General features: G+C 43.7%; 1 protein-coding gene across 10 annotated transcripts in view; it reads left to right on the forward strand.

Moving 5' to 3' along the window:
* LOC110525170 (uncharacterized) overlaps positions 1 to 15,340 on the forward strand; it is a 65,896-nt gene extending 50,556 nt beyond the window's left edge. For all 10 annotated transcript variants that reach the window (XR_005052111.2, XR_016495998.1, XR_016495999.1 and 7 more), the window contains one exon: positions 11,837 to 15,340. Coding sequence is in view for 6 of the 10 variants with exons in the window: in XM_036980137.2 (XP_036836032.1) it covers positions 11,837 to 11,929 (93 nt within the window). In the remaining 4 variants the exon portion in view is untranslated. The remainder of the gene's footprint in view (positions 1 to 11,836) is intronic.
* Positions 15,341 to 24,083: the final 8,743 nt, after the last annotated feature.

The following is a 24,083-nucleotide window of genomic DNA, read 5'->3' on the forward strand; positions in this document are numbered from 1 at the left end:
CGAGGGCTGAATGACATAACAGTTAAGAATCGTTATCCGCTTCCTCTTATGTCTTCAGCCTTCGAGATCCTGCAGGGAGCCAGGTTTTTCACTAAGTTGGACCTTCGTAACGCTTACCATCTCGTGCGCATCAGGGAGGGGGACGAGTGGAAGACGGCGTTTAACACTCCGTTCGGCCTCGCTAACGCTCCAGCTGTCTTTCAGGCATTAGTCAATGATGTCCTGAGAGACATGCTGAACATCTTTGTTTTCGTTTACCTTGACGATATCCTGATTTTTTCACCGTCACTCCAGATTCATCTTCAGCACGTTCGACGTGTCCTCCAGCGCCTTTTAGAGAATTGTCTTTTTGTGAAGGCTGAGAAGTGCACTTTTCATGCCTCCTCCGTCACATTTCTCGGTTCTGTTATTTCCGCTGAAGGCATTAAGATGGATCCCGCTAAGGTCCAAGCTGTCATTGATTGGCCCGCCCCTAAGTCACGCGTCGAGCTGCAGCGCTTTCTCGGCTTCGCGAACTTCTATCGTCGTTTCATCCGTAATTTCGGTCAGGTGGCAGCTCCTCTCACAGCCCTTACTTCTGTCAAGACGTGCTTTAAGTGGTCCGTTTCCGCCCAGGGAGCTTTTGATCTCCTCAAGAATCGTTTTACATCCGCTCCTATCCTTGTTACACCTGACGTCTCTAGACAGTTCGTTGTCGAGGTTGACGCGTCAGAGGTGGGCGTGGGAGCCATTCTTTCTCAGCGCTCCCTCTCTGACGACAAGGTCCACCCATGCGCGTATTTTTCTCATCGCCTGTCGCCGTCGGAACGTAACTATGATGTGGGAAACCGCGAACTGCTCGCCATCCGGTTAGCCCTAGGCGAATGGCGACAGTGGTTGGAGGGGGCGACCGTTCCTTTTGTCGTTTGGACTGACCATAGGAACCTTGAGTACATCCGTTCTGCCAAACGACTTAATGCGCGTCAGGCGCGTTGGGCGCTGTTTTTCGCTCGTTTCGAGTTCGTGATTTCTTATCGTCCGGGCTCTAAGAACACCAAGCCTGATGCTTTATCTCGTCTCTTCAGTTCTTCAGTAGCCTCCACTGACCCCGAGGGGATTCTCCCTGAGGGGCGTGTTGTCGGGTTGACTGTCTGGGGAATTGAGAGGCAGGTAAAGCAAGCGCTCACTCACACTCCGTCGCCGCGCGCTTGTCCTAGGAACCTTCTTTTCGTTCCCGTTCCTACTCGTCTGGCCGTTCTTCAGTGGGCTCACTCTGCCAAGTTAGCCGGCCACCCTGGCGTTCGGGGTACGCTTGCTTCCATTCGCCAGCGTTTTTGGTGGCCCACCCGGGAGCATGACACGCGTCGTTTCGTGGCTGCTTGTTCGGTCTGCGCGCAGACTAAGTCCGGTAACTCCCCTCCTGCCGGCCGTCTCAGGCCGCTTCCCATTCCCTCTCGACCGTGGTCTCACATCGCCTTAGATTTTGTCATCGGACTGCCTTCGTCAGCGGGGAAGACTGTTATTCTTACGGTTGTCGATAGGTTCTCTAAGGCGGCTCATTTCATTCCCCTTGCTAAGCTTCCTTCTGCTAAAGAGACGGCACAAATCATCATCGAGAATGTTTTCAGAATTCATGGCCTTCCGTCAGACGTCGTTTCGGACAGAGGTCCGCAATTCACGTCTCAATTTTGGAGGGAGTTTTGCCGTTTGATTGGGGCTTCCGTCAGTCTCTCTTCCGGCTTTCACCCCCAGTCTAACGGTCAAGCAGAACGGGCCAATCAGACTATTGGTCGCATCTTACGCAGTCTTTCTTTTCGCAACCCTGCGTCTTGGTCAGAACAGCTCCCCTGGGCAGAATACGCCCACAACTCGCTTCCTTCGTCTGCGACCGGGCTATCTCCTTTTCAGAGTAGCCTCGGGTACCAGCCTCCGCTGTTCTCATCTCAGTTCGCCGAGTCCAGCGTCCCCTCCGCTCAGGCTTTTGTCCAACGTTGCGAGCGCACCTGGAAGAGGGTCAGGTCTGCACTTTGCCGTTATAGGACGCAGACTGTGAGGGCTGCTAATAAGCGTAGAACTAAGAGTCCTAGATATTGTCGCGGTCAGAGAGTTTGGCTCTCCACTCAGAACCTTCCCCTTAAGACGGCTTCTCGCAAGTTGACCCCGCGGTTCATTGGTCCGTTCCGTATTTCTCGGGTCATTAATCCTGTCGCAGTTCGACTTCTTCTTCCGCGATACCTTCGTCGCGTCCACCCGGTCTTCCATGTCTCCTGTATTAAGCCCGTTCTTCCCCCCCCCCCCCATCCTTGTCGAGGGCGCACCCATCTACAGGGTCCGCAGGATTTTGGACATGCGTCCTCGGGGCCGTGGTCACCAGTACCTCGTTGATTGGGAGGGGTACGGTCCTGAGGAGAGGAGTTGGGTTCCCTCTCGGGACGTGCTGGACCGTGCGCTGATCGAGGATTTCCTCCGTTGCCGCCAGGTTTCCTCCTCGAGTGCGCCAGGAGGCGCTCGGTGAGTGGGGGGGTACTGTCATGTATTGTCATGTTGTGTCTTTCTGTCCTTTCCTTTCACCCTGTCTCCCTCTGCTGGTCGTATTAGGTTACCTTTTCTCCCCCGCTTTCCCCCAGCTGTTCCTTGTCTCCTCTTGACTACCTCGTCACCCCTTCTCCCACCTGTTCCCCTTTTCCCTCTGATTAGTCCCCTATATCTCTCTCTGTTTTTGTTCCTGTCCTTGTCGGATTCTTGTTTGTTGTGTTTCATGCCTGAGCCAGACTATCGTCATGTTTGCTGTAACCTTGTCCTGTCCTGTCGGAATCTGCCGGTCTATCTGAGCCTACCACAGTTTGGTTATTAAAGAAGCTCTGTTTAAGTTAGTTCGCTTTTGGGTCCTCATTCACTCACCGTAACAGAAGAATCCGACCAAGAATGGACCCAGCGACTTCGGATCCTCTCCACTCAGCCGTCGAGATCCAGGGAGCGATGCTAGGCAGACACGAGCAGGAATTGTCTGCTGCTCGACATGCCGTTGAGACCCTGGCCACCCAAGTCTCCAACCTCACAGAACAGGTTCACCATCTCCGCCTCGATCCACCGGCCACTTCCAGGGCTTTCGAATCTCCGGAGCCCAGAATCAATAACCCGCCGTGTTACTCTGGGGAGCCCACTGAATGCCGCTCGTTCCTCACCCAGTGTGATATTGTGTTTTCTCTCCAGCCCAACACTTACTCCAGGAGCACTGCTCGTGTCGCCTACGTCATATCTCTCCTTATTGGACGGGCTCGTGAGTGGGGCACGGCAATCTGGGAGGCAAGGGCTGAGTGTACTAACCAGTATCAGGACTTTAAGGAGGAGATGATACGGGTTTTTGATCGATCTGTTTTTGGGGAGGAGGCTTCCAGGGCCCTGTCTTCCCTATGTCAAGGTAATCGATCCATAACAGACTACTCTATTGAGTTTCGCACTCTTGCTGCCTCCAGTGGCTGGAACGAGCCGGCTTTGCTCGCTCGTTTTCTGGAGGGTCTCCGCGCAGAGGTAAAGGATGAGATTCTCTCCCGGGAGGTCCCTTCCAGCGTGGATTCCCTGATTGAACTCGCTATTCGCATTGAGCGACGGGTTGATCTTCGTCACCGAGCTCGTGGAAAGGAGCTCGCGTTCTCCGTTGCCCCCCTCTCCGCATCACTACCATCTTCCTCTGCCGGCTCGGGAGCTGAGCCTATGCAGCTGGGAGGTATCCGCATCTCGACTAAGGAGAGGGAACGGAGAATCACCAACCGCCTCTGTCTCTATTGCGGTTCTGCTGGTCATTTTGTCACTTCATGTCCAGTAAAAGCCAGAGCTCATCAGTAAGCGGAGGGCTACTGGTGAGCGCTACTACTCCTGTCTCTCCTTCAAGATCCTGCACTACCTTGTCGGTCCATCTACGCTGGACCGGTTCGTCAGCTTCCTGCAGTGCCTTAATAGACTCTGGGGCGGAGGGCTGTTTTATGGACGAGACCTGGGCTCGGGAACATGACATTCCTCTCAGACAGTTAAGGGAGTCCACGGCCTTGTTCGCCCTGGATGGTAGTCCTCTCCCCAGGATTCAGCGTGAGACGCTACCTTTAACCCTCACTGTTTCTGGTAATCATAGCGAAACCATTTCTTTTTTGATTTTTCGTTCACCTTTTACACCTGTTGTTTTGGGCCATCCCTGGCTAGTTTGTCATAATCCTTCCATTAATTGGTCTAGTAATTCTATCCTCTCCTGGAACGTCTCTTGTCATGTGAAATGTTTAATGTCTGCTATCCCTCCTGTTTCCTCTGTCTCTTCTTCACAGGAGGAGCCTGGTGATTTGACAGGGGTGCCGGAGGAATATCACGATCTGCGCACGGTGTTCAGTCGGTCCAGGGCCACCTCTCTTCCTCCACACCGGTCGTATGATTGTAGTATTGATCTCCTTCCGGGAACCACTCCCCCCCGGGGTAGACTATACTCTCTGTCGGCTCCCGAACGTAAGGCTCTCGAGGATTATTTGTCTGTAGCTCTTGACGCCGGTACCATAGTCCCCTCCTCCTCTCCCGCCGGAGCGGGGGTTTTTTTTGTCAAGAAGAAGGACGGGTCTCTGCGCCCCTGCATAGATTATCGAGGGCTGAATGACATAACAGTTAAGAATCGTTATCCGCTTCCTCTTATGTCTTCAGCCTTCGAGATCCTGCAGGGAGCCAGGTTTTTCACTAAGTTGGACCTTCGTAACGCTTACCATCTCGTGCGCATCAGGGAGGGGGACGAGTGGAAGACGGCGTTTAACACTCCGTTCGGCCTCGCTAACGCTCCAGCTGTCTTTCAGGCATTAGTCAATGATGTCCTGAGAGACATGCTGAACATCTTTGTTTTCGTTTACCTTGACGATATCCTGATTTTTTCACCGTCACTCCAGATTCATCTTCAGCACGTTCGACGTGTCCTCCAGCGCCTTTTAGAGAATTGTCTTTTTGTGAAGGCTGAGAAGTGCACTTTTCATGCCTCCTCCGTCACATTTCTCGGTTCTGTTATTTCCGCTGAAGGCATTAAGATGGATCCCGCTAAGGTCCAAGCTGTCATTGATTGGCCCGCCCCTAAGTCACGCGTCGAGCTGCAGCGCTTTCTCGGCTTCGCGAACTTCTATCGTCGTTTCATCCGTAATTTCGGTCAGGTGGCAGCTCCTCTCACAGCCCTTACTTCTGTCAAGACGTGCTTTAAGTGGTCCGTTTCCGCCCAGGGAGCTTTTGATCTCCTCAAGAATCGTTTTACATCCGCTCCTATCCTTGTTACACCTGACGTCTCTAGACAGTTCGTTGTCGAGGTTGACGCGTCAGAGGTGGGCGTGGGAGCCATTCTTTCTCAGCGCTCCCTCTCTGACGACAAGGTCCACCCATGCGCGTATTTTTCTCATCGCCTGTCGCCGTCGGAACGTAACTATGATGTGGGAAACCGCGAACTGCTCGCCATCCGGTTAGCCCTAGGCGAATGGCGACAGTGGTTGGAGGGGGCGACCGTTCCTTTTGTCGTTTGGACTGACCATAGGAACCTTGAGTACATCCGTTCTGCCAAACGACTTAATGCGCGTCAGGCGCGTTGGGCGCTGTTTTTCGCTCGTTTCGAGTTCGTGATTTCTTATCGTCCGGGCTCTAAGAACACCAAGCCTGATGCTTTATCTCGTCTCTTCAGTTCTTCAGTAGCCTCCACTGACCCCGAGGGGATTCTCCCTGAGGGGCGTGTTGTCGGGTTGACTGTCTGGGGAATTGAGAGGCAGGTAAAGCAAGCGCTCACTCACACTCCGTCGCCGCGCGCTTGTCCTAGGAACCTTCTTTTCGTTCCCGTTCCTACTCGTCTGGCCGTTCTTCAGTGGGCTCACTCTGCCAAGTTAGCCGGCCACCCTGGCGTTCGGGGTACGCTTGCTTCCATTCGCCAGCGTTTTTGGTGGCCCACCCGGGAGCATGACACGCGTCGTTTCGTGGCTGCTTGTTCGGTCTGCGCGCAGACTAAGTCCGGTAACTCCCCTCCTGCCGGCCGTCTCAGGCCGCTTCCCATTCCCTCTCGACCGTGGTCTCACATCGCCTTAGATTTTGTCATCGGACTGCCTTCGTCAGCGGGGAAGACTGTTATTCTTACGGTTGTCGATAGGTTCTCTAAGGCGGCTCATTTCATTCCCCTTGCTAAGCTTCCTTCTGCTAAAGAGACGGCACAAATCATCATCGAGAATGTTTTCAGAATTCATGGCCTTCCGTCAGACGTCGTTTCGGACAGAGGTCCGCAATTCACGTCTCAATTTTGGAGGGAGTTTTGCCGTTTGATTGGGGCTTCCGTCAGTCTCTCTTCCGGCTTTCACCCCCAGTCTAACGGTCAAGCAGAACGGGCCAATCAGACTATTGGTCGCATCTTACGCAGTCTTTCTTTTCGCAACCCTGCGTCTTGGTCAGAACAGCTCCCCTGGGCAGAATACGCCCACAACTCGCTTCCTTCGTCTGCGACCGGGCTATCTCCTTTTCAGAGTAGCCTCGGGTACCAGCCTCCGCTGTTCTCATCTCAGTTCGCCGAGTCCAGCGTCCCCTCCGCTCAGGCTTTTGTCCAACGTTGCGAGCGCACCTGGAAGAGGGTCAGGTCTGCACTTTGCCGTTATAGGACGCAGACTGTGAGGGCTGCTAATAAGCGTAGAACTAAGAGTCCTAGATATTGTCGCGGTCAGAGAGTTTGGCTCTCCACTCAGAACCTTCCCCTTAAGACGGCTTCTCGCAAGTTGACCCCGCGGTTCATTGGTCCGTTCCGTATTTCTCGGGTCATTAATCCTGTCGCAGTTCGACTTCTTCTTCCGCGATACCTTCGTCGCGTCCACCCGGTCTTCCATGTCTCCTGTATTAAGCCCGTTCTTCCCCCCCCCCCCCATCCTTGTCGAGGGCGCACCCATCTACAGGGTCCGCAGGATTTTGGACATGCGTCCTCGGGGCCGTGGTCACCAGTACCTCGTTGATTGGGAGGGGTACGGTCCTGAGGAGAGGAGTTGGGTTCCCTCTCGGGACGTGCTGGACCGTGCGCTGATCGAGGATTTCCTCCGTTGCCGCCAGGTTTCCTCCTCGAGTGCGCCAGGAGGCGCTCGGTGAGTGGGGGGGTACTGTCATGTATTGTCATGTTGTGTCTTTCTGTCCTTTCCTTTCACCCTGTCTCCCTCTGCTGGTCGTATTAGGTTACCTTTTCTCCCCCGCTTTCCCCCAGCTGTTCCTTGTCTCCTCTTGACTACCTCGTCACCCCTTCTCCCACCTGTTCCCCTTTTCCCTCTGATTAGTCCCCTATATCTCTCTCTGTTTTTGTTCCTGTCCTTGTCGGATTCTTGTTTGTTGTGTTTCATGCCTGAGCCAGACTATCGTCATGTTTGCTGTAACCTTGTCCTGTCCTGTCGGAATCTGCCGGTCTATCTGAGCCTACCACAGTTTGGTTATTAAAGAAGCTCTGTTTAAGTTAGTTCGCTTTTGGGTCCTCATTCACTCACCGTAACAAAATGACTATTGTAGCTGGAAACGGAAGATTTTTTAAAATGTCATTTCTACATAGCCGTACAGAGGCCCATTATCAACAACCATCACTCCTGTGTTTCAATGCCACGTTGTGTTAGCTAATCCAAGTCATTTTAAAAGGTTAATTGATCATTAGAAAACCATTTTGCAATTATGTTAGCACAATTCAAAATAAATAGTACCCGCAAAACACCAGTATCAACGTTAACAGTGAAAAGGCGACTCCGGGAGACTGGCCTTCTAGTGTCTGTGTTCTTTTTCCCATTTTAATATATATATTTTTTAATTGGCCAGTCTGAGATATGGCTTTTTCTTTGCAAATCTGCCTAGAAGGCCAGCATCCCGGAGTCGCCTCTTCACTGTTGATGTTGAGACTGGTGTTTTGCGGGTACTATTTAATGAAGCTGCCAGTTGAGGACTTGCCTTTGTTACAACTATGAAACAGAAAGCATTGGTGTTGGATCCCGGTATAAGCTTCTCTTATAACTACAAAATACAAATAAATACCCCAACCACCAAGAAGTACGGTCAGTAAGATGCATAGTCAAATGACAAAAACATCAGTAGCCTAAACATCATTAAAAGCACCAAGTGTGCTTGATAATGGAGAATATCATCACAAAAGCAATAATGGCATTATGAATATAAGTGTTGATATGACAGCTGTCAAAAAGTTAGCTTTCAGTTGGAGCATGTCCATGTCACATAGCCTAAACAACGAAAGCTGTTGAGTGCATTGCTGATTTTATGTCTTGCTTGAGATGTAGGGCCGGCTCCCTCAGTGATGACATTTGTGGTGATAATAGCCCGTAGAATTTTCACCGGATTGTTCTATTCCAAACCCTGCCATCCTCTCTCCTGTCTCGCCGTTTCATTTGGTGGTGGCGTGGGCACCTGCACAGTGCAGACAGTTCTAGCTTTCTTTTTTTTTTAGCTTAAGCTCCGGAGGTGAAGATTCAGGTTGAGGCTCAGAATCAGAAGAATACTCAACAGAGAAGTCATCATGATTCATTTCCTCCCCTCCATCAGAAGTCGTTTTAATTAAGATTTTGTAGAAACGCTAACGAGTGCATCCATTCGTCTTGGTCTTCGTGACATTGTAAATTAGGCACGCTCTCACTGTGTACACCAAGTAGGCCAGAGTAGACTGATATAGTACATAACATTTTGAGATTATATAATTAGAATAGTTCAATACAATATGATGGACCGCCCTGTTCTTCATTCACAATTGGTGATTACATAGATTACACTTCCATTTTCCCCATCATACTTTAAGCCTACTTCATGTATTTCATCTCTTACTATACTGAACAAAAATATAAAATGCAACATGCAACAATTTCAAAGATTTTGCTGAGTTACAGTTCATATAAGGAAATAAATCAATGGAAAAACATTCATTAGGCCCTAGTCTATGGATTTCACATGACTGGGCAGGCAATCAGAGTGAGTTTGGCATCATCGACTATCGGGAGAAGGAGGGGATCAGGCCCTAATGTCGAGAGAAGGAGGGGATCAGGCCCTAATGTCGAGAGAAGGAGGGGATCAGGCCCTAATGTCGAGAGAAGGAGGGGGATCAGGCCCTAATGTCGAGAGAAGGAGGGGGATCAGGCCCTAATGTCGAGAGAAGGCGGGGCAATGGGGAAAACCATATACGACATGCCATCCTAAAACGGTCTATAACACCAGTTCTAACAATGGCAAGGACAGAGTGGGGCATGACTTTAAAGATTGCACAGTAATACATTCATGAGCAGTCCAAATGAGTGCTTTAGCAGTTCTACTGTGGGTTTTATAGTAACGACATGTGACTATACAAATGTGTTAGCCTGACTGTTAATGTGGCATGAACACAACCAGTCATGGTGTATTCATCTGATTGTAAAACAAATAACTTAGTAGTAATAGGTTACCTTCGCAAGTTAGTCCAAAATAGCATCCGATCGACTGAAACAGCACCCTTCTGTCTTGTAGCCCCATGTATCTGATGTGGTTTGGTCAAAAAATGATGTCATGCCATACTCTTTTAGTCCAGACAGCATCAGATACATGGGCTACACATCCTGAGATAGAGAGACGCTGTTTCGCTTGCTCAGATGCTTTATCTGACAATGATGGGTCTTTCTGACAGCGCCTGTCTCAGTCAAATAAATTATCAATATTTGATTGTTTTATTTGGACAGGCAAGGAGGTACGTTAGGGCGGGCCAGGAACCCTAAGGCCCTCCCATAACACCGGCTCTGCCCTGGCTGTAAATGTAGGCAATAAATTGCAAAAGCAGGACATCCGCTGTTTCCCATTGAGCTAAACTCTTTGAAAATGGCAAGTTTATGTTCTCATCCATAAACGCACGTCAAGTGCAAGTGTGCTGTTCAGCAATGTAAAGGAAGCTTTATGTGAGTTGAGGGCTTGCGAAGTTCACATTGCATACAGCACCTGTCATCCCAACATCTGAAATGTGTTTCTTGCACAGTGAAATTCGCTACTGCAGCTATGGCCTACTCTTTTAGTTAAAAACACCTTACAAGTACAGTTATTTCTGAAATGTTGCATGTGCAGGATAATGGAAAGACACAATGTACAAAATATATTGATGGGGAGAGTTTAAAGGTGAAAGAATAGACCTATGGCTAGTAGGCTACGACAGTGTGATGCTGATCAAATTCACAACCATTAGGAAAATAGAAATTCCAGCAACCGGTCACCTACATAATGATTAATCGTTTATCAATGGGAGTTAAGCATGTGGTGGTCAATGCTGACAATACATTTTAATTTGAGTGCGTAAACTCTAGAAACCGACAGAATTGTCCTCTCTTGCAAAGTGGTAAATCCACTACAGTAGTCCCGTTAGGCATAATATTATGCCTACGAATGATGGTTAAGAATGAGCTTTTAAATAGGTAGCCTTCATCTTTAGCCTATTCATCTTCACTTGTCTCCTGCGCAATAACGCACTTTCGCTTGCCTCTCCGCTGACCTTTTAGCAATTCCTCTAAGCTTTGTTGAGTCATAGGGGAAAACTAGGCTACATCTTTTTGGGCAGTTATTTTGAATACGTTTTGCTACTATTAGCCTATTTGAGGAGAGAAGCAACCTTGCTTTTGGTTGCTGGATGTAAATACAGCATAGGCTAAATCAACTGGTGGGGAAAAGTTTGACAGGAGATGAATTGATACATTGTTGCACGGACAGTATGCACTGGAGAGGCAGATATCTGTAGTCTACTGAGAAAAATAAGATCCAAAAGAGTTCCCAACCATTAGAAAAATAGAAATGACCTGCAAACCACTTGAGAATCAAGCGTTACAGGCCATCATAAATCAGCAATCTAAAATGTTTCTACCCGGTCACTGATGTAATAATATGAACCCAAAAGCATGGCGATTTACAGTTACAGTTAGAACCTAGTGTTTCTATTTCCCTTTAAAGTAAAGTAAGACAGATGCTGATTCAAATCCATCTCGAGGACCACGAAGATTGTCCGAAATGTTTATTTTGGTTACTACTGCTGTTGTGTAGTTTTGGTTTGATCAGGTGTTCAGAGTTGACATAGGAGTTGAGATATATCATTGATACTCTATGTTTAAGAAATAAGGAGAATATACCACGGCTAAGGGCTGTCCTTACTCACGACACAACGCGGAGTGCCTGAATACAGCCCTTAGTCGTGGTATATTGGCCATATACCACAAACCCCTGAGGTGCGTTATTGCTATTATAAACTGGTTACCAACATAATTAGAGCTGTCAAAATAAATGTTTTGTCATACCCGTGTGTATACAGTCTGATATACCACGGGTGTCAGCAAATCAGCATTCAGGGCTCAAACCACCCAGTTTATAAATGTGGATAATTACTAGTCTCGTGCCAGTCAGTTTGTGCTTTAGCCAAGTCTCTTCATTCATTGTCAGGTCAGGCAGAGAGAAGTTGGCTACAGCACATACAGTATGGTACCAGACAAAGTAAATTGCTAGCTAGAGGGTGGCAATTAGAAAGTCCCATTTATCGTAAGATGTAAATGCATAAAACATACCAAGTATTTTTGAGTGACAGACATGGGACGGTAGGTAGTTTCACACAGTGCTTTCATGTATGACATCGCTGTTATATTTTAGATAATTTTTGTTGTTACGTCAGCAAATAATTTAATGCCGAATGTGTACATATTTGTGATTTAAATATTTGGTGACAGTTTTCAGTGCACGTTTGGCGTAAATGTGTTTGTGTGTGCATGTTTATTTCATATTTGTATTTATTGTATGCCTTACTAAGTGTGCAAAGGTCTCTAAAATCCACCCCTAACCTTTGTCTCTGCTTCCTCAGGGGAGTGATATAGAATGGAACCCTATTCTGACAGTCACCTCAGCAACAGCTGCGCTTCTGATCATGGTTAGCTTGTTGAGAGCCTTGACCTGATGTTGAGCAGAAAGACAACAACTGTATACGGACAAAGACAGTGATGTCTGCTTATAGACCGCTACCTTCCATTCTACCCTCCTATCACGTCTATCTGGGACCCTACCAGGGCGCCAACAACAGATCAGACACCATTCCTCTAATTCATAGCTTGGAAGCAGCAAAATATATTTAACTATTCAGAAAAACACAGGATTTGTGAAAGGAATGTTCTGAAATTGGTAGATAAAGTGATGTGCTGCCACAGCTTTTCAGATGAAAACAGATGGATTCATTTTCTCCCCTGTTCTGGGGAACACATGTCAAGACTTATTAAGAGAGTGTCTTCGTGAAGCTAAGAAGAGAGTGTGAATACATAGTTTCAATGGGAGAGTACCTGTTGAGCCTAAATCTATGTCTACTCCTGTCGTATCCTATTCCTTTCCTGTCTCTCTGTTGATTTGCTTAAGTCCTCCTGAGTTTGAATGTCCAGTATTATTCTTATACAACACTCACCTTGTCTTTCTACATTAATTTATTATGCTACTATCAATGTTGAGTCCTCTATTGATTTGCCTTTGTGATTAGTTCTCTTTAACAATAGCAACCTCTGCATCTTGCACAATTGCTGAATAAAGCTCTTTAACTCATGATATTGTAAATAAGTACTAACAGAAATGTTCTTCAAATATAATTATATCTATGTGTACTGAATTATTTAAAGCGCCTGTCGAACTCATTCCACGGAGGACCAAGTGTCTGCAGGTTTTCGCCCTTGTACTAATTCGTAAGCAACTCCCCTCACTTGGTTGTCTAGGCAATATTTTAAAAAATAACAAAGACAATCGGCACTCCGTGAAATGAGTTTGACACCTCTGATTTAAAGGAATATGTCAAATACATGAAATAATGATGTATTTTGAATAGCTTGTGTCTTGTGAATAGCTAAAACCCTAGGGATTTCTCTGAATTAAAGTGAAATTAGTCATGAAGGTCTAGTCTAGAGTGGCAGATACTTTCCCCTAAAGGCAATAACTAATTTATAACACATACACTATGTTCTCATCAATTATACACTGTTGTGAAAAAGTTTTTGCCCCCTTTCTGATTCTCTACTTTTGCATATTTTTGATACTGAATGTTATCAGATCTTCAACCAAAACCTAACATTAGATAAAGATAACCTGAGTGAACGAATAACGCACCAATTACATACTTATTTCATAAACAATGTTATGCAACACCCAATAGGTGAAAAAGTAGTTGCCCCCCTTACGCTCAATAACTGGTTGTGCCACCTTTAGCTGCAATTACTCCACCCAAACGTTTCCTGTAGTTGTTAGGCCATTCTACAAATGTCACTGAGTTAAAGCAGATCTGCATGGAAGTGTGGGACAAGATTCTTTCACAGTGAAGTGAGAGACTGATCAACAACTACAGGTAGTGTTTGGTTGTAGTCATTGTAGCTAAAAGTGGCACAACCAGTCATTGAGTGTAAGGGGTCAGTTATTTTTTCACACAGGGGAACTGGGTGTTGCATAACTTTTGTAATTAAATCATTAAAATATGTTTGTTATTTGTAAGCTCAGGTTCCCTTTATCTAATATTAGGTTTTGGTTGAAGATCTGATAATATTCAGTATAAAAAAATAGGCAAAAGTAGAGAAAATCAGAGGGGCAAATACTTTCACGGCACTCTACATGTACATTTACTTAAAAATATAAAAATCATTCCACTCGTTCTATCTTTAGTGAGGATGAGGATGTTCAATCTTTGTGTCGAAGTTGTAAATACCTATTTGTTATGGTTTCCTCATTAAAGAGAGAAGAGTATGTGAGATAAGCTCAGTTCTTCTAAAGCACCTGTCAACCCTAGCCCGGTGTTTCAAGCCTATGTTTAACCACCACCTCACCCACATAGGAGTGTCCTAGCTATGTTTGTCCACAGTCACAGTCACTTTTAAAAAAATGAATTTAATTTAGCCCAGGGCACTGTCAAACAGACTTGGGTTAAAAATCTCAAATCAGTTCAAATACCTCATCCGTGCTTGATTGAGCTTGTTTGTTGAATGCACCAATACAAAAGTCCCAAAATTGCAAACCACACCCATCTGGCACTTCAGGCAGGCTAGAGAAAACACTCAGAGTATTTGAAAGACGTCAAATAGTATTCAAATAGTATTTGAACCCAGGTCTGTCGCCGGTAAAGCCTGCATGACTGCACTGTCATACTATGACAGTGGAATCAACCTCCCCCCAAAAAATAAATTCAGATGCCAGATTAATAAACAAGTCCACTCACATTCCAAGTAGGGTCACATCTGGAGGTGTCTCTGACACGTCTTTGATGTCTTCACCAGTTCCCCTTGAAATCTGAAATGGTTTGTGCAGTAACACATTAGTGTTAAATCACCTATTTGTAATGTATTGATCATGTTATCTACTTATTTGAACATACAGTAGCAGCTATTCAGTGGGTATTTAACTTTGAACTTGTGAATATTTACAAAACACCTGTACGCACTAATCATAATTGAGTTTTCCCTGTATCCTCTCTCTTTTATTACTCAAAATACTATTATTATTCAGTATTACTACTCTCGTTAAAATGTATATAAAAAGGAACCTACAGGTGTTTTTATGAGAAGGACAAGCGGCTTTAGTGTCTTTGCTTGGTGTTTGCACATGTAGTTGAGACTGAGATGTCATTCAAATGAATTGTTCAGATTGTTCTAGTTCCAGGTACACAGCATGAGAATGTTGACAGTCAGCATTCCATAGTTTAATGCTCTTGTGGTCATACCAGAGATAGTACATTTACTTTCTACCATATCTGGTCATAACATGACAATAAGGATGAGTGTGGTGGTGGCAGAGTAGACTAAGTGGCAGCTAAACCAGTTTGATTGCAGAAACCATTCTTGAAATTGGATTGTTATGTCAATTATGTTCATTTTCTTTGCTAATTCAAAATATGTCTAGATTGAACTGTCACATTCAAATCCAAGGCAGCATTTTAATGGTTTTAACTTCTCTGATAACACCTGGGAAATTTTGTGACACAGTAAAAGTATAACTACTTCCGAATGTAAAAAAACGCATGCTACATACAGTCTAAGAGAAATGTTATAGTTCATTTATGTTTAATATGATGTTTCTGTTCTACTCTGTATTTGATGTAAATAGTCAGAAGTGGTATAGAGTAATGGGAGAGATATATTTCTCCATTTGTAATAGATTTGTAGAAAGTGTATATTTGATAGCCAAATTAAGCTATATGTAAAAGCCTATTCCTGGTCAGTTTATATTAATAATTGTTTTCCATACTTATGTTTGGTTGAGTAATCACTGGATGCATATAGAGGTTTTTCTTCTTTCTTATTTGCCAGTATAAGTATGCTATCGCTAAAAATAAACAACCCACCAAAAGCAATACTGATCCTGCATTTCCTTGAGTTGTATATTTGCCCATGTTACAGATACAAATGTATCTTCATTTTTGTTGTGGGAGATCTAATAGTAGACAACAGTTAGTTCTCATTCAAGGTCCTACATCTTGACAGGCAAGGTAGAACTTAGTGACTCACCTCTTCCGAAAAATTATAATGCTGCTCAACTTACTAAACTTCAGTCCCTAATTCCTATATGACTGCAATAGTGCATATGAATGTTGCTTTATCCTGAACACAATTGTTTAAGCTTATTTTACCTATGCTTCATAGCAAATGCTATTGTATGTATATGAGTTATGAGCCTCTATTTCAGAGTTCTCAGTTTGCTGCTTTGCAATTGTTTCCCTTTGACTTTGTTGTTTTGAATATACAGTAGTTGTGGTCATTTTGATACCTGGAGGTATATTTTGTACCGTAAATGATTAGAAAAGTAAATTATAATCCATATGTGTCAGTGCCAATGATACGTATTAACACAGAGTGCATTCAGAAAGTATTCAGACCCCTTGACTTTTTCTACAATGTATTATTCTAAAGTGGATTTTTTTTAAATCACGCAAAAAAACTCTATACACCATACCCCATAATGACAAAGCAAAAACAGGTTTTATATAAATGTTTGCAAATGTATAAATAAAAAAAACTGATATCACATTTACATACGTTTTCAGACCCTTTACTCAGTACTTTGTTGAAGTACCTTTGGCAGAGATTACAGCCTCAAGTCTTCTTGGGTATGACGCTACAAATTTGGCACACTTGTATTTTGGGAGTTTCTCACATTCTTTTCTGCAGATCCTCTCAATGTCAGGTAGGACGGGGAGCGTTGCTGCAGAGCTATTTTCAGGTGTCTCCAGAGATGTTCGATCGGGTTCAAATCCGGGATCTGGATGGGCCACTCAAGGACATTCAGACTTGTCCCGAAGACACTCCTGCGTTCTCTTGGCTGTGTGTTAGGGTCGTTGTCCTGTTGGAAGGTGAACCTTTGCCCGAGTCTGAGGTCCTCGTGCACTCTGGAGCAGGTTTTCATCAAGGATCTCTCTGTACTTTCCTCCTTTCATCTTTCCCTCGATCCTGACTAGTCTCCCAGTCCCTGCTGCTGAAAAACATCTCCACAGCATGAAACTGCCACCAACATGCTTCACCGTAGGAATGGTACCAGGTTTCTTCCAGACGTGACACTTGGCATTAAGGCCAAAGAGTTCAATCTTGGTTTCATCAGACCAGAGAATCCAGTTTATCATGGTCTGAGAGTATTTAGGTGCCTTTTGGCAAACCACAAGCAGGCTGTCATGTGCCTTTCACTGAGGAGTGGCTTCCATCTGGCCACTCTACCATAAAGTACTGATTGATGTAGTGCTGCAGAGATGGTTGTCCTTCTGGAAGGTTCTCCCACCTCCACAGAGGAATTTTATAGCTCTATCAGAGTGACCATCAGGTTCTTGGTCACTTCCCTGACCAAGGCCCTTCTCCCCCGATTGCTCAGTTTGGCCCGGGCAGCCAGATCTAGGAAGAGTCTTGGTGGTTTTAAACTTCTTCAATTTAAGGATGATGGAGGCCACTGTGTTCTTGGGGACCGTCAATGCTGCAGAAATGTTTTGGTACCCTTCCCCAGATCTGTGCCTTAACACTATCCTGTTTCTGAGCTCTACAGACAATTCCTTTGACCTCATGGCTTTGTTTTTGCTCTGACGTCCACTGTCAACTGTCAACTGACCGTATATAGGCAGGTGTGTGCCTTTCCAAATCATGTCCAATCAATTTAATTTACCACAGGTGGACTCCATTCAAGTTCTAGAAACATCTCAACGATGATCAATCGAAACAGGATGCACCTGAGTCTCATAGCAAAGGCTCTGAATACTTATGTAAATAAGCTATCTGTTTTTTATTTGTAATAAATGTGCAAACATTTCTAAAAACCTGTTTTCACTTTGTCATTATGGGGTATTGTGTGTAGATTGATTAGGAAAATGTTTTATTTAATACATTTTAGAATAAGGCTGTAACATAACAAAATGTGGGAAAAATCAAAGGGTCTGAATTTCCAAATGCACTGTATGTATGAATAATATGTGCCTTCAGAAAGTATTCACACCCATGAAATTTTTCACATTTTGTTGTGTGAATGTTTTTGGGACAATCTACACAAAATACTCTGCATGTAACGGTTTTCTTGAAGTGAAGGAGAGGCGGACCAAAACGCAGCGTGGTGCTTATTCATGGTTCTTTAATTTATAAAGACACTATACATGAATAAACTAACAAAAACAATAAACGTGAGAAAACCTAAAACAGCCCTCTCTGGTGCAAACACAGAGACAGGAACAATCACCCACAAAACCCAACACCAAACAGGCTACCTAAATATGGTTCCCAATCAGAGACAATGACTAACACCTGCCTCTGACTGAGAACCATATCAGGCCAAACATAGAACTAGACAAACTAGACATGTAACATAGAATGCACACTCAGATCACACCCTGACCAACCAAAACATAGAAACATACAAAGCAAACTATGGTCAGGGTGTGACACTGCAATGTCATTTTTTTTACACTAATATATACTTGCTCTTTTTATGACAGACTGACCAGGTGAATCCAGGTGAAAGCTTTGATCCCTTATTGATGTCACGTGTTAAATCCACTTCAATCAGTGTAAATGAAGGGGAGGAGATGTTTAAGCCTTGAGACATGGATTTTGTATGTTCAGAGGGTGAATGGGGAAGACAAAAGATTTAAGTGCCTTTAAATGGAAGTAGGTGCCAGGCGCACCGGTTTGTGTCAAGAACTGCAACGCTGCTGGGGTTTTCAAGCTCAACAGTTTCCAGTGTGTATCAAGAATGGTCCACCACCCAAAGGACATCCAGCCAACTTGACACAACTGTGGAGAGCATTGGAGTCAACATGGGCCAGCATCCCTGTGGAACATTTTTGACACCTTGTAAAGTCCATGCTCAGACAAATTGAGGCTGTTCTGAGGGCAAGATATTCAGTTTATCTTGATTAGATAAGTATTCATCCTCTGAGTCAATATACTGTGTTTTAGAAACACCTTATACAGCGATAATAGCTGTGAGTCTTTTTGGGTAAGTCTCTAAGAGCTTTTGCACACATGGATTGTGCAATATTTGCCAGCATTATTTGTTTAATTCTTCAAGCCCTGTTTAAAGCTGTATTGTGTACATTTTGGGCGACCGACCAAATTCACATAGAAATATGAGTTATACGGTGGTTGAAAGTTGCGAGCTTACGCCATGGGCCTTAGAGGTCGTTTGTGGTTCAGTACGGTGCTCTGCGTCACCACTTCATTGCTCCAGACCAGCGCAAGGGGGAGTTAGAGCACTGATTATGCTTTTGGGTCCTACTGTGTCTCTAACTGACATTGAATGGGTGACATAAACCTAAATAGAAACTGATATTTGTGAACGACTTCAAATTTAGGCAATCTATTAGAATATTAGCAACCAGGAAATGCAAAAGCGATTTCTGCATATTGCATCTTTAAGTCAAAACTGTAAATAGGAAACTCAGGAACATTCAATGTCGTCTTGATAAGCAACTCTAGTGTAGATTTAGGGTTATTGTCCTGCTGAAATGTGAATTAATCTCTCAGTGTCTGTTGGAAAGGAGACTGATTGAGGTTTTTTTTCCTCTAGGATTTTGCCTGTGCTTACGTAACCCATCATCAGGCACGGACATGATTGCACTGGAGCTCATTCAATCTTTTTATTTCTGGGACAGACAATAATACACACCACAGTATTAGTTGACTTATGACTTCTCTCACACTCCTACAACATTAAAAAATGATATACATATGTCGAACCTTCTAGGTTTGAACGGCGCGCACATGTTGAAAACATTTTAGCTAACAGTGATATGGCTAACAGGACGAGAGTTGGCATAGGCACAGGCCCGTCGGGGGCCAAAGAGGCAGAAAAAAAAATAGAAAAATATGAAGGAAATAAATATAAGACTCAGGAGCCTGCGCTCAATGAGTGTAGGCAGCCTGCTGCTGCCTGCTGCTGCTCTGCTAATCATCAGATGGAGGGAGGAGAGGAGGTAGTGGACCCACGTGGGTGACTGGGGGGACTCTGCCTTGATAGGGTAAAAAAAAATACAAAAAATACGGCATAATAATAATAAATAAATTGTGCGATTTATTATTATTATGCCGTATTTATTTTTATTTTTTTACCCAATATACAGTGGGGAGAACAAGTATTTGATACACTGCTGATTTTGCAGATTTTCCTACTTACATGTAGACGTCTGTAATTTGTATCATAGGTACACTTCAACTGTGAGAGACGGAATCTAAAACAAAAATCCAGAAAATCACATTGTATGATTTTTAAGTAATTAATTTTAATGTTATTGCATGACGTAAGTATTTGATACATCAGAAAAGCAGAACTTAATATTTGGTACAGAAACCTTTGTTTGCAATTACAGAGATCATACGTTTCCTGTAGATTTTGACCAGGTTTGCACACACTGCAGCAGGGATTTTGGCCCACTCCTCCATATAGACCTTCTCCAGATCCTTCAGGTTTCGGGGCTGTCGCTGGGCAATAGGGACTTTCAGCTCCCTCCAAAGAGGGAGGGTTCAGGTCTGGAGACTGGCTAGGCCACTCCGGGACCTTGAGATGCTTCTTACGGAGCCACTCCTTAGTTGCCCTGGCTGTGTGTTTCAGGTCGTTGTCATGCTGGAAGACCCAGCCACGACCCATCTTCAATGCTCTTACTGAGGGATAAGATCACAGTAGGTATGGTGTAGGTATGGTGCAGGTCTACAATTTTGTTTCTGGTGTCCTTTGACAGCTCTTTGGTCTTGGCCATAGTGGAGTTTGGAGTGTGACTGTTTGAGGTTGTAGACAGGAGTCTTTTATACCGATAACAAGTTCAAACAGGTGCCATTAATACAGGTAACGAGTGGAGGACAGAGGAGCCTCTTAAAGAAGAAGTTACAGGTCTGTGAGAGCCAGAAATCTTGCTTGTTTGTAGGTGACCAAATACTTATTTTCCACCATAATCTGCAAATAAATTCATAACAAATCCTACAATGTGGTTTTCTGGATTTGTTTTTCTCATTTTGTCTGTCATAGTTGAAGTGTACCTATGATGAAAATTACAGGCCTCTCTCATATTTTTAAGTGGGAGAAGTTGCACAATTGGTGGCTGACTAAATACTTTTTTGCCCCACTATATATTGAATAATTATGTAATTTATTACAAATATTATAATTTGTTCATCAAAATACACCAGACAGCATAATTTAACCACAGAGGATCAATAGTTTATAAAAAAATAACTGTAGATTAAGTTTTATCACTACCATATACATGTATCTGCCAAAATGAAGGAAGCGTCTTAAAAGTAAGTTACGCAACCAAGAGCTGCCAGAACACTTGCACCTTGGCATAGATTCTACAAGTGGACCTAAACCATGCCAGGAAAATGCACCACACACCATAACATATACTTTGAATCCCTTGATTACTGTTTCCTTTATTTTGGCAGTTAACGGTACGCCTGATATGCCTACAGTTGGATAGGGCCTAAAAAATGATTTTCTGCCATGAGCATGAAAAACTGCTCAAAAATATATTACAAATTCATAACCCAGAATCAGTGTCTTTTAAAAAAATTCCCTATCCAGCATAATGCCGAAAATAATTTTTTAGGCCCTATCCTGCATGCTGCTAGGGCTACACATTTGAAACATATTTTTCAGCAGTTTTTCATGCACTGGGATGTTAAACTTTTTTAGTCCCTTCAGCATGACGGTAGACATCGTTTCTGGGTTACAAATTTGAAACTTACTTTTGAGAAGTTTTTCATGAACATGGCGGAAAATAATTTTCTTGGCCTTATTAAGCATGTTGCTAATTCAGCTTGACGGGAGACACTGTTTCTGGATTACGAATTTGAAACGTATTTTTTAGCAGTTTTTCATGAACATGGCCGAAAATATAATTTTAGGCCCTATACAGCATGTCGCTAGTTCAGCATTACTTGAGAAACCAGTTCTGGGTTAAGAATTTTAATCATAATTTTTTTGCTATTTTTCATGCACTTGGATGAAAATCTTTTAGGCCCTTCAGCATGGCGGTAGACATCGTTTCTGGTTGACGAATTTGAAACATATTTTTGAGCAGTTTTTCATGCACAGGGCCGAAAAGTATATTTTTTTATGCACTGTACTTGCTAGTTAAGCATGGCGGGAGACACCGTTCCTGGGTTACAAAATTGAAATATATTTGTCAGCAGTTTTTCATGCACATGGCAGAAAATCATTTTTAGTCCCTATCCAGCATGTTGCTAGTTCAGTTTGATGAGAGACACCGTTTCGGAGTTACGAAATTGAAACATATTTTTCAGCAGTTTTTCATGTACATGGCCGTAAATCTTTTTTTAGGCCCTTTCCAGCATGTCGCTAGTTCAGCATGATGGGAGAAACCGTTTCTGGGTTATGAATTTGTAGCATTTTCAAGCAAATTTTCATGTTCATGGTGGAAAATCCTTTTTTAGGCCTTATCCAGCATGTCGCTACTTCAGCACCTCTTTTGGAGACTGGTTTTTGTTCGGAATTTCGGATGACTGACGTACCCAAAGTAAACTGCCTGTTACTCAGACCCAGAAGCTAGGATATGCACATACTAGGTAGCATTGGATAGAAAACACTGAAGTTTCCAAAACTGTTAAAATAATGTCTGTGAGTATAACATAACTGATATGGCAGGCGAAAACCAGAGGAAAATCCATCTGGAATTATTTTTTGGGGGTCACAGCCAATTTCAAATTGTCTGCTATGGGATCTACTCATAGATAGGACCCAGATTGCAGTTCCTATATCTTCCACTAGATGTCAACAGTCTTTAGAAAGGGTTTCAGGCTCGTTTTCTGAAAAATGAAGAAGTAGTATGACGATTTCCATCTGGTCTGTTTATACAAAAGTGCTCTTGTTGGCGCGTGAATGAAGTGCGCGCACTTCGTTATTTATCTTCCCTATTCAACACACTTTTCTCTGTCCTAAATATTATAGTTTATTTAGATAATAGAGTACCTGAGGATTAATTAGAAACATCGTTTGGCTTGTTTGGACAACATTTACTGGTACATTTTTGGATTAGTTTGAATGCATGTTGAAAGTATGGATTACTGAGATCATTGGCGCCTACTAAACTGAATTTTTTGGGATATAAAAGGACTTTATCGAACAAAACGACTATTCATTGTGTGGCTGGGACCTTTGGTATTGCAAAAAGAGGAATATCTTCAAAGGTAGGTGATTTATTTAATCGCTATTTGTGATTTTGTAACACCTGTGCTGGTTGAAATAATATTTTGGGCTGGGGCGCTGTCCTCAGATAATCGCATAGTATGCTTTCGCCGTAAAGCCTTTTTGAAATCTGACAACGCGTTTGGATTAACAAGTAGTTAAGCTCTTTAATGATGTCGGACACTTGTATTTTCATGAATGTTTAATATTACGATTTTGTATGTTGAATTTGGCTCGCTCCTATTTCAATGGATGTTGTCAACTATTGTCCCGCTAGCGGGTCGCGTATCCCGGAGAGGCTTTAGGGTCCTTTTTCTCAATTTCCGCCTGACTGACGTGCCCAAACTAAACTGCCTGTTGCTCAGGCCCGGAAGCCAAGATATGCATATAATTGGTACCATTGGAAAGACAACACTTTGAAGTTTGTAGAAATGTTAAACAAATGTAGGAGACTATAACACAACAGATATGGTATCCTTTGTTTTGTCTTTGTTTTAATATGGTCAGGGCGTGAGTTGGGGGGGGCAGTCTATGTTTTTTTTTCTATTATTTGGGATTTTTGTGTTTGGCCTGGTATGGTTCTCAATCAGAGGCAGCTGTCAATCGTTGTCCCTGATTGAGAACCATACTTAGGTAGCCTGTTTTCACCCTTGAGTTGTGGGTGACTATTTTCTGTTTTGTGTCTGCACCAGACAGAACTGTTTCGGTTTCATTTCGTTCTCTTTGTTGTTTTATTCTTTAGTGTTCTGAGTTATAATATATATCATGAACACTTACCACGCTGCGCATTGGTCCTCCGATCCTTCCTAGTACTCCTCCTCGTCAGAGGAAGACAACCGTTATAAATCCAAAGAAAACCAACCGGAATTCTTCGATGGCGCCAACTAAACAGACTTTTTGGGATATAAAGAAGGATTTTATCTAACAAAACAAAACTACATGTTATAGCAGGAACCCTTTGGATGACAAATCAGAGGAAGATTTACAAAAAGTAAGTGAATATTTAATCATATTTGTGAATTTATGAAACCTGTGCTGGTGGAAAAATATTTTGATGTGGGGCGCCGTCCTCAAACAATCGCATGCTTCGCTGTAAAGCCTACTGTAAATTGGACAGTGCAGTTAGATTAACAAGAATTTAAGCTTTCAACTGATATAAGACACTTGTATGTACCTAAATGTTTAATATCCATAGTTATGATTATTTATTTGAATTGCGCGCCCTCCATTTTCACCGGAAGTTGTCCTGCTAGGGGACGCCTAGCCCTAAGAAGTTTTTAAAGTAGATGACCCCCTTAATCCGAATAACTCCTGAACTACACTCACTGGACAGTTTATTAGGTACACCCATCTAGTACCGGGTTGGACCCCCCTTTGCCTCCAGAGCAGTCTGAATCCTTTCTGGGGAGGTTCCCATTACTTGGAAGGCA

Source organism: Oncorhynchus mykiss, chromosome 1 (assembly GCF_057628025.1).
Source record: "Oncorhynchus mykiss isolate SJ-2025 chromosome 1, ASM5762802v1, whole genome shotgun sequence".
NCBI classification, from domain to species: domain Eukaryota; kingdom Metazoa; phylum Chordata; class Actinopteri; order Salmoniformes; family Salmonidae; genus Oncorhynchus; species Oncorhynchus mykiss.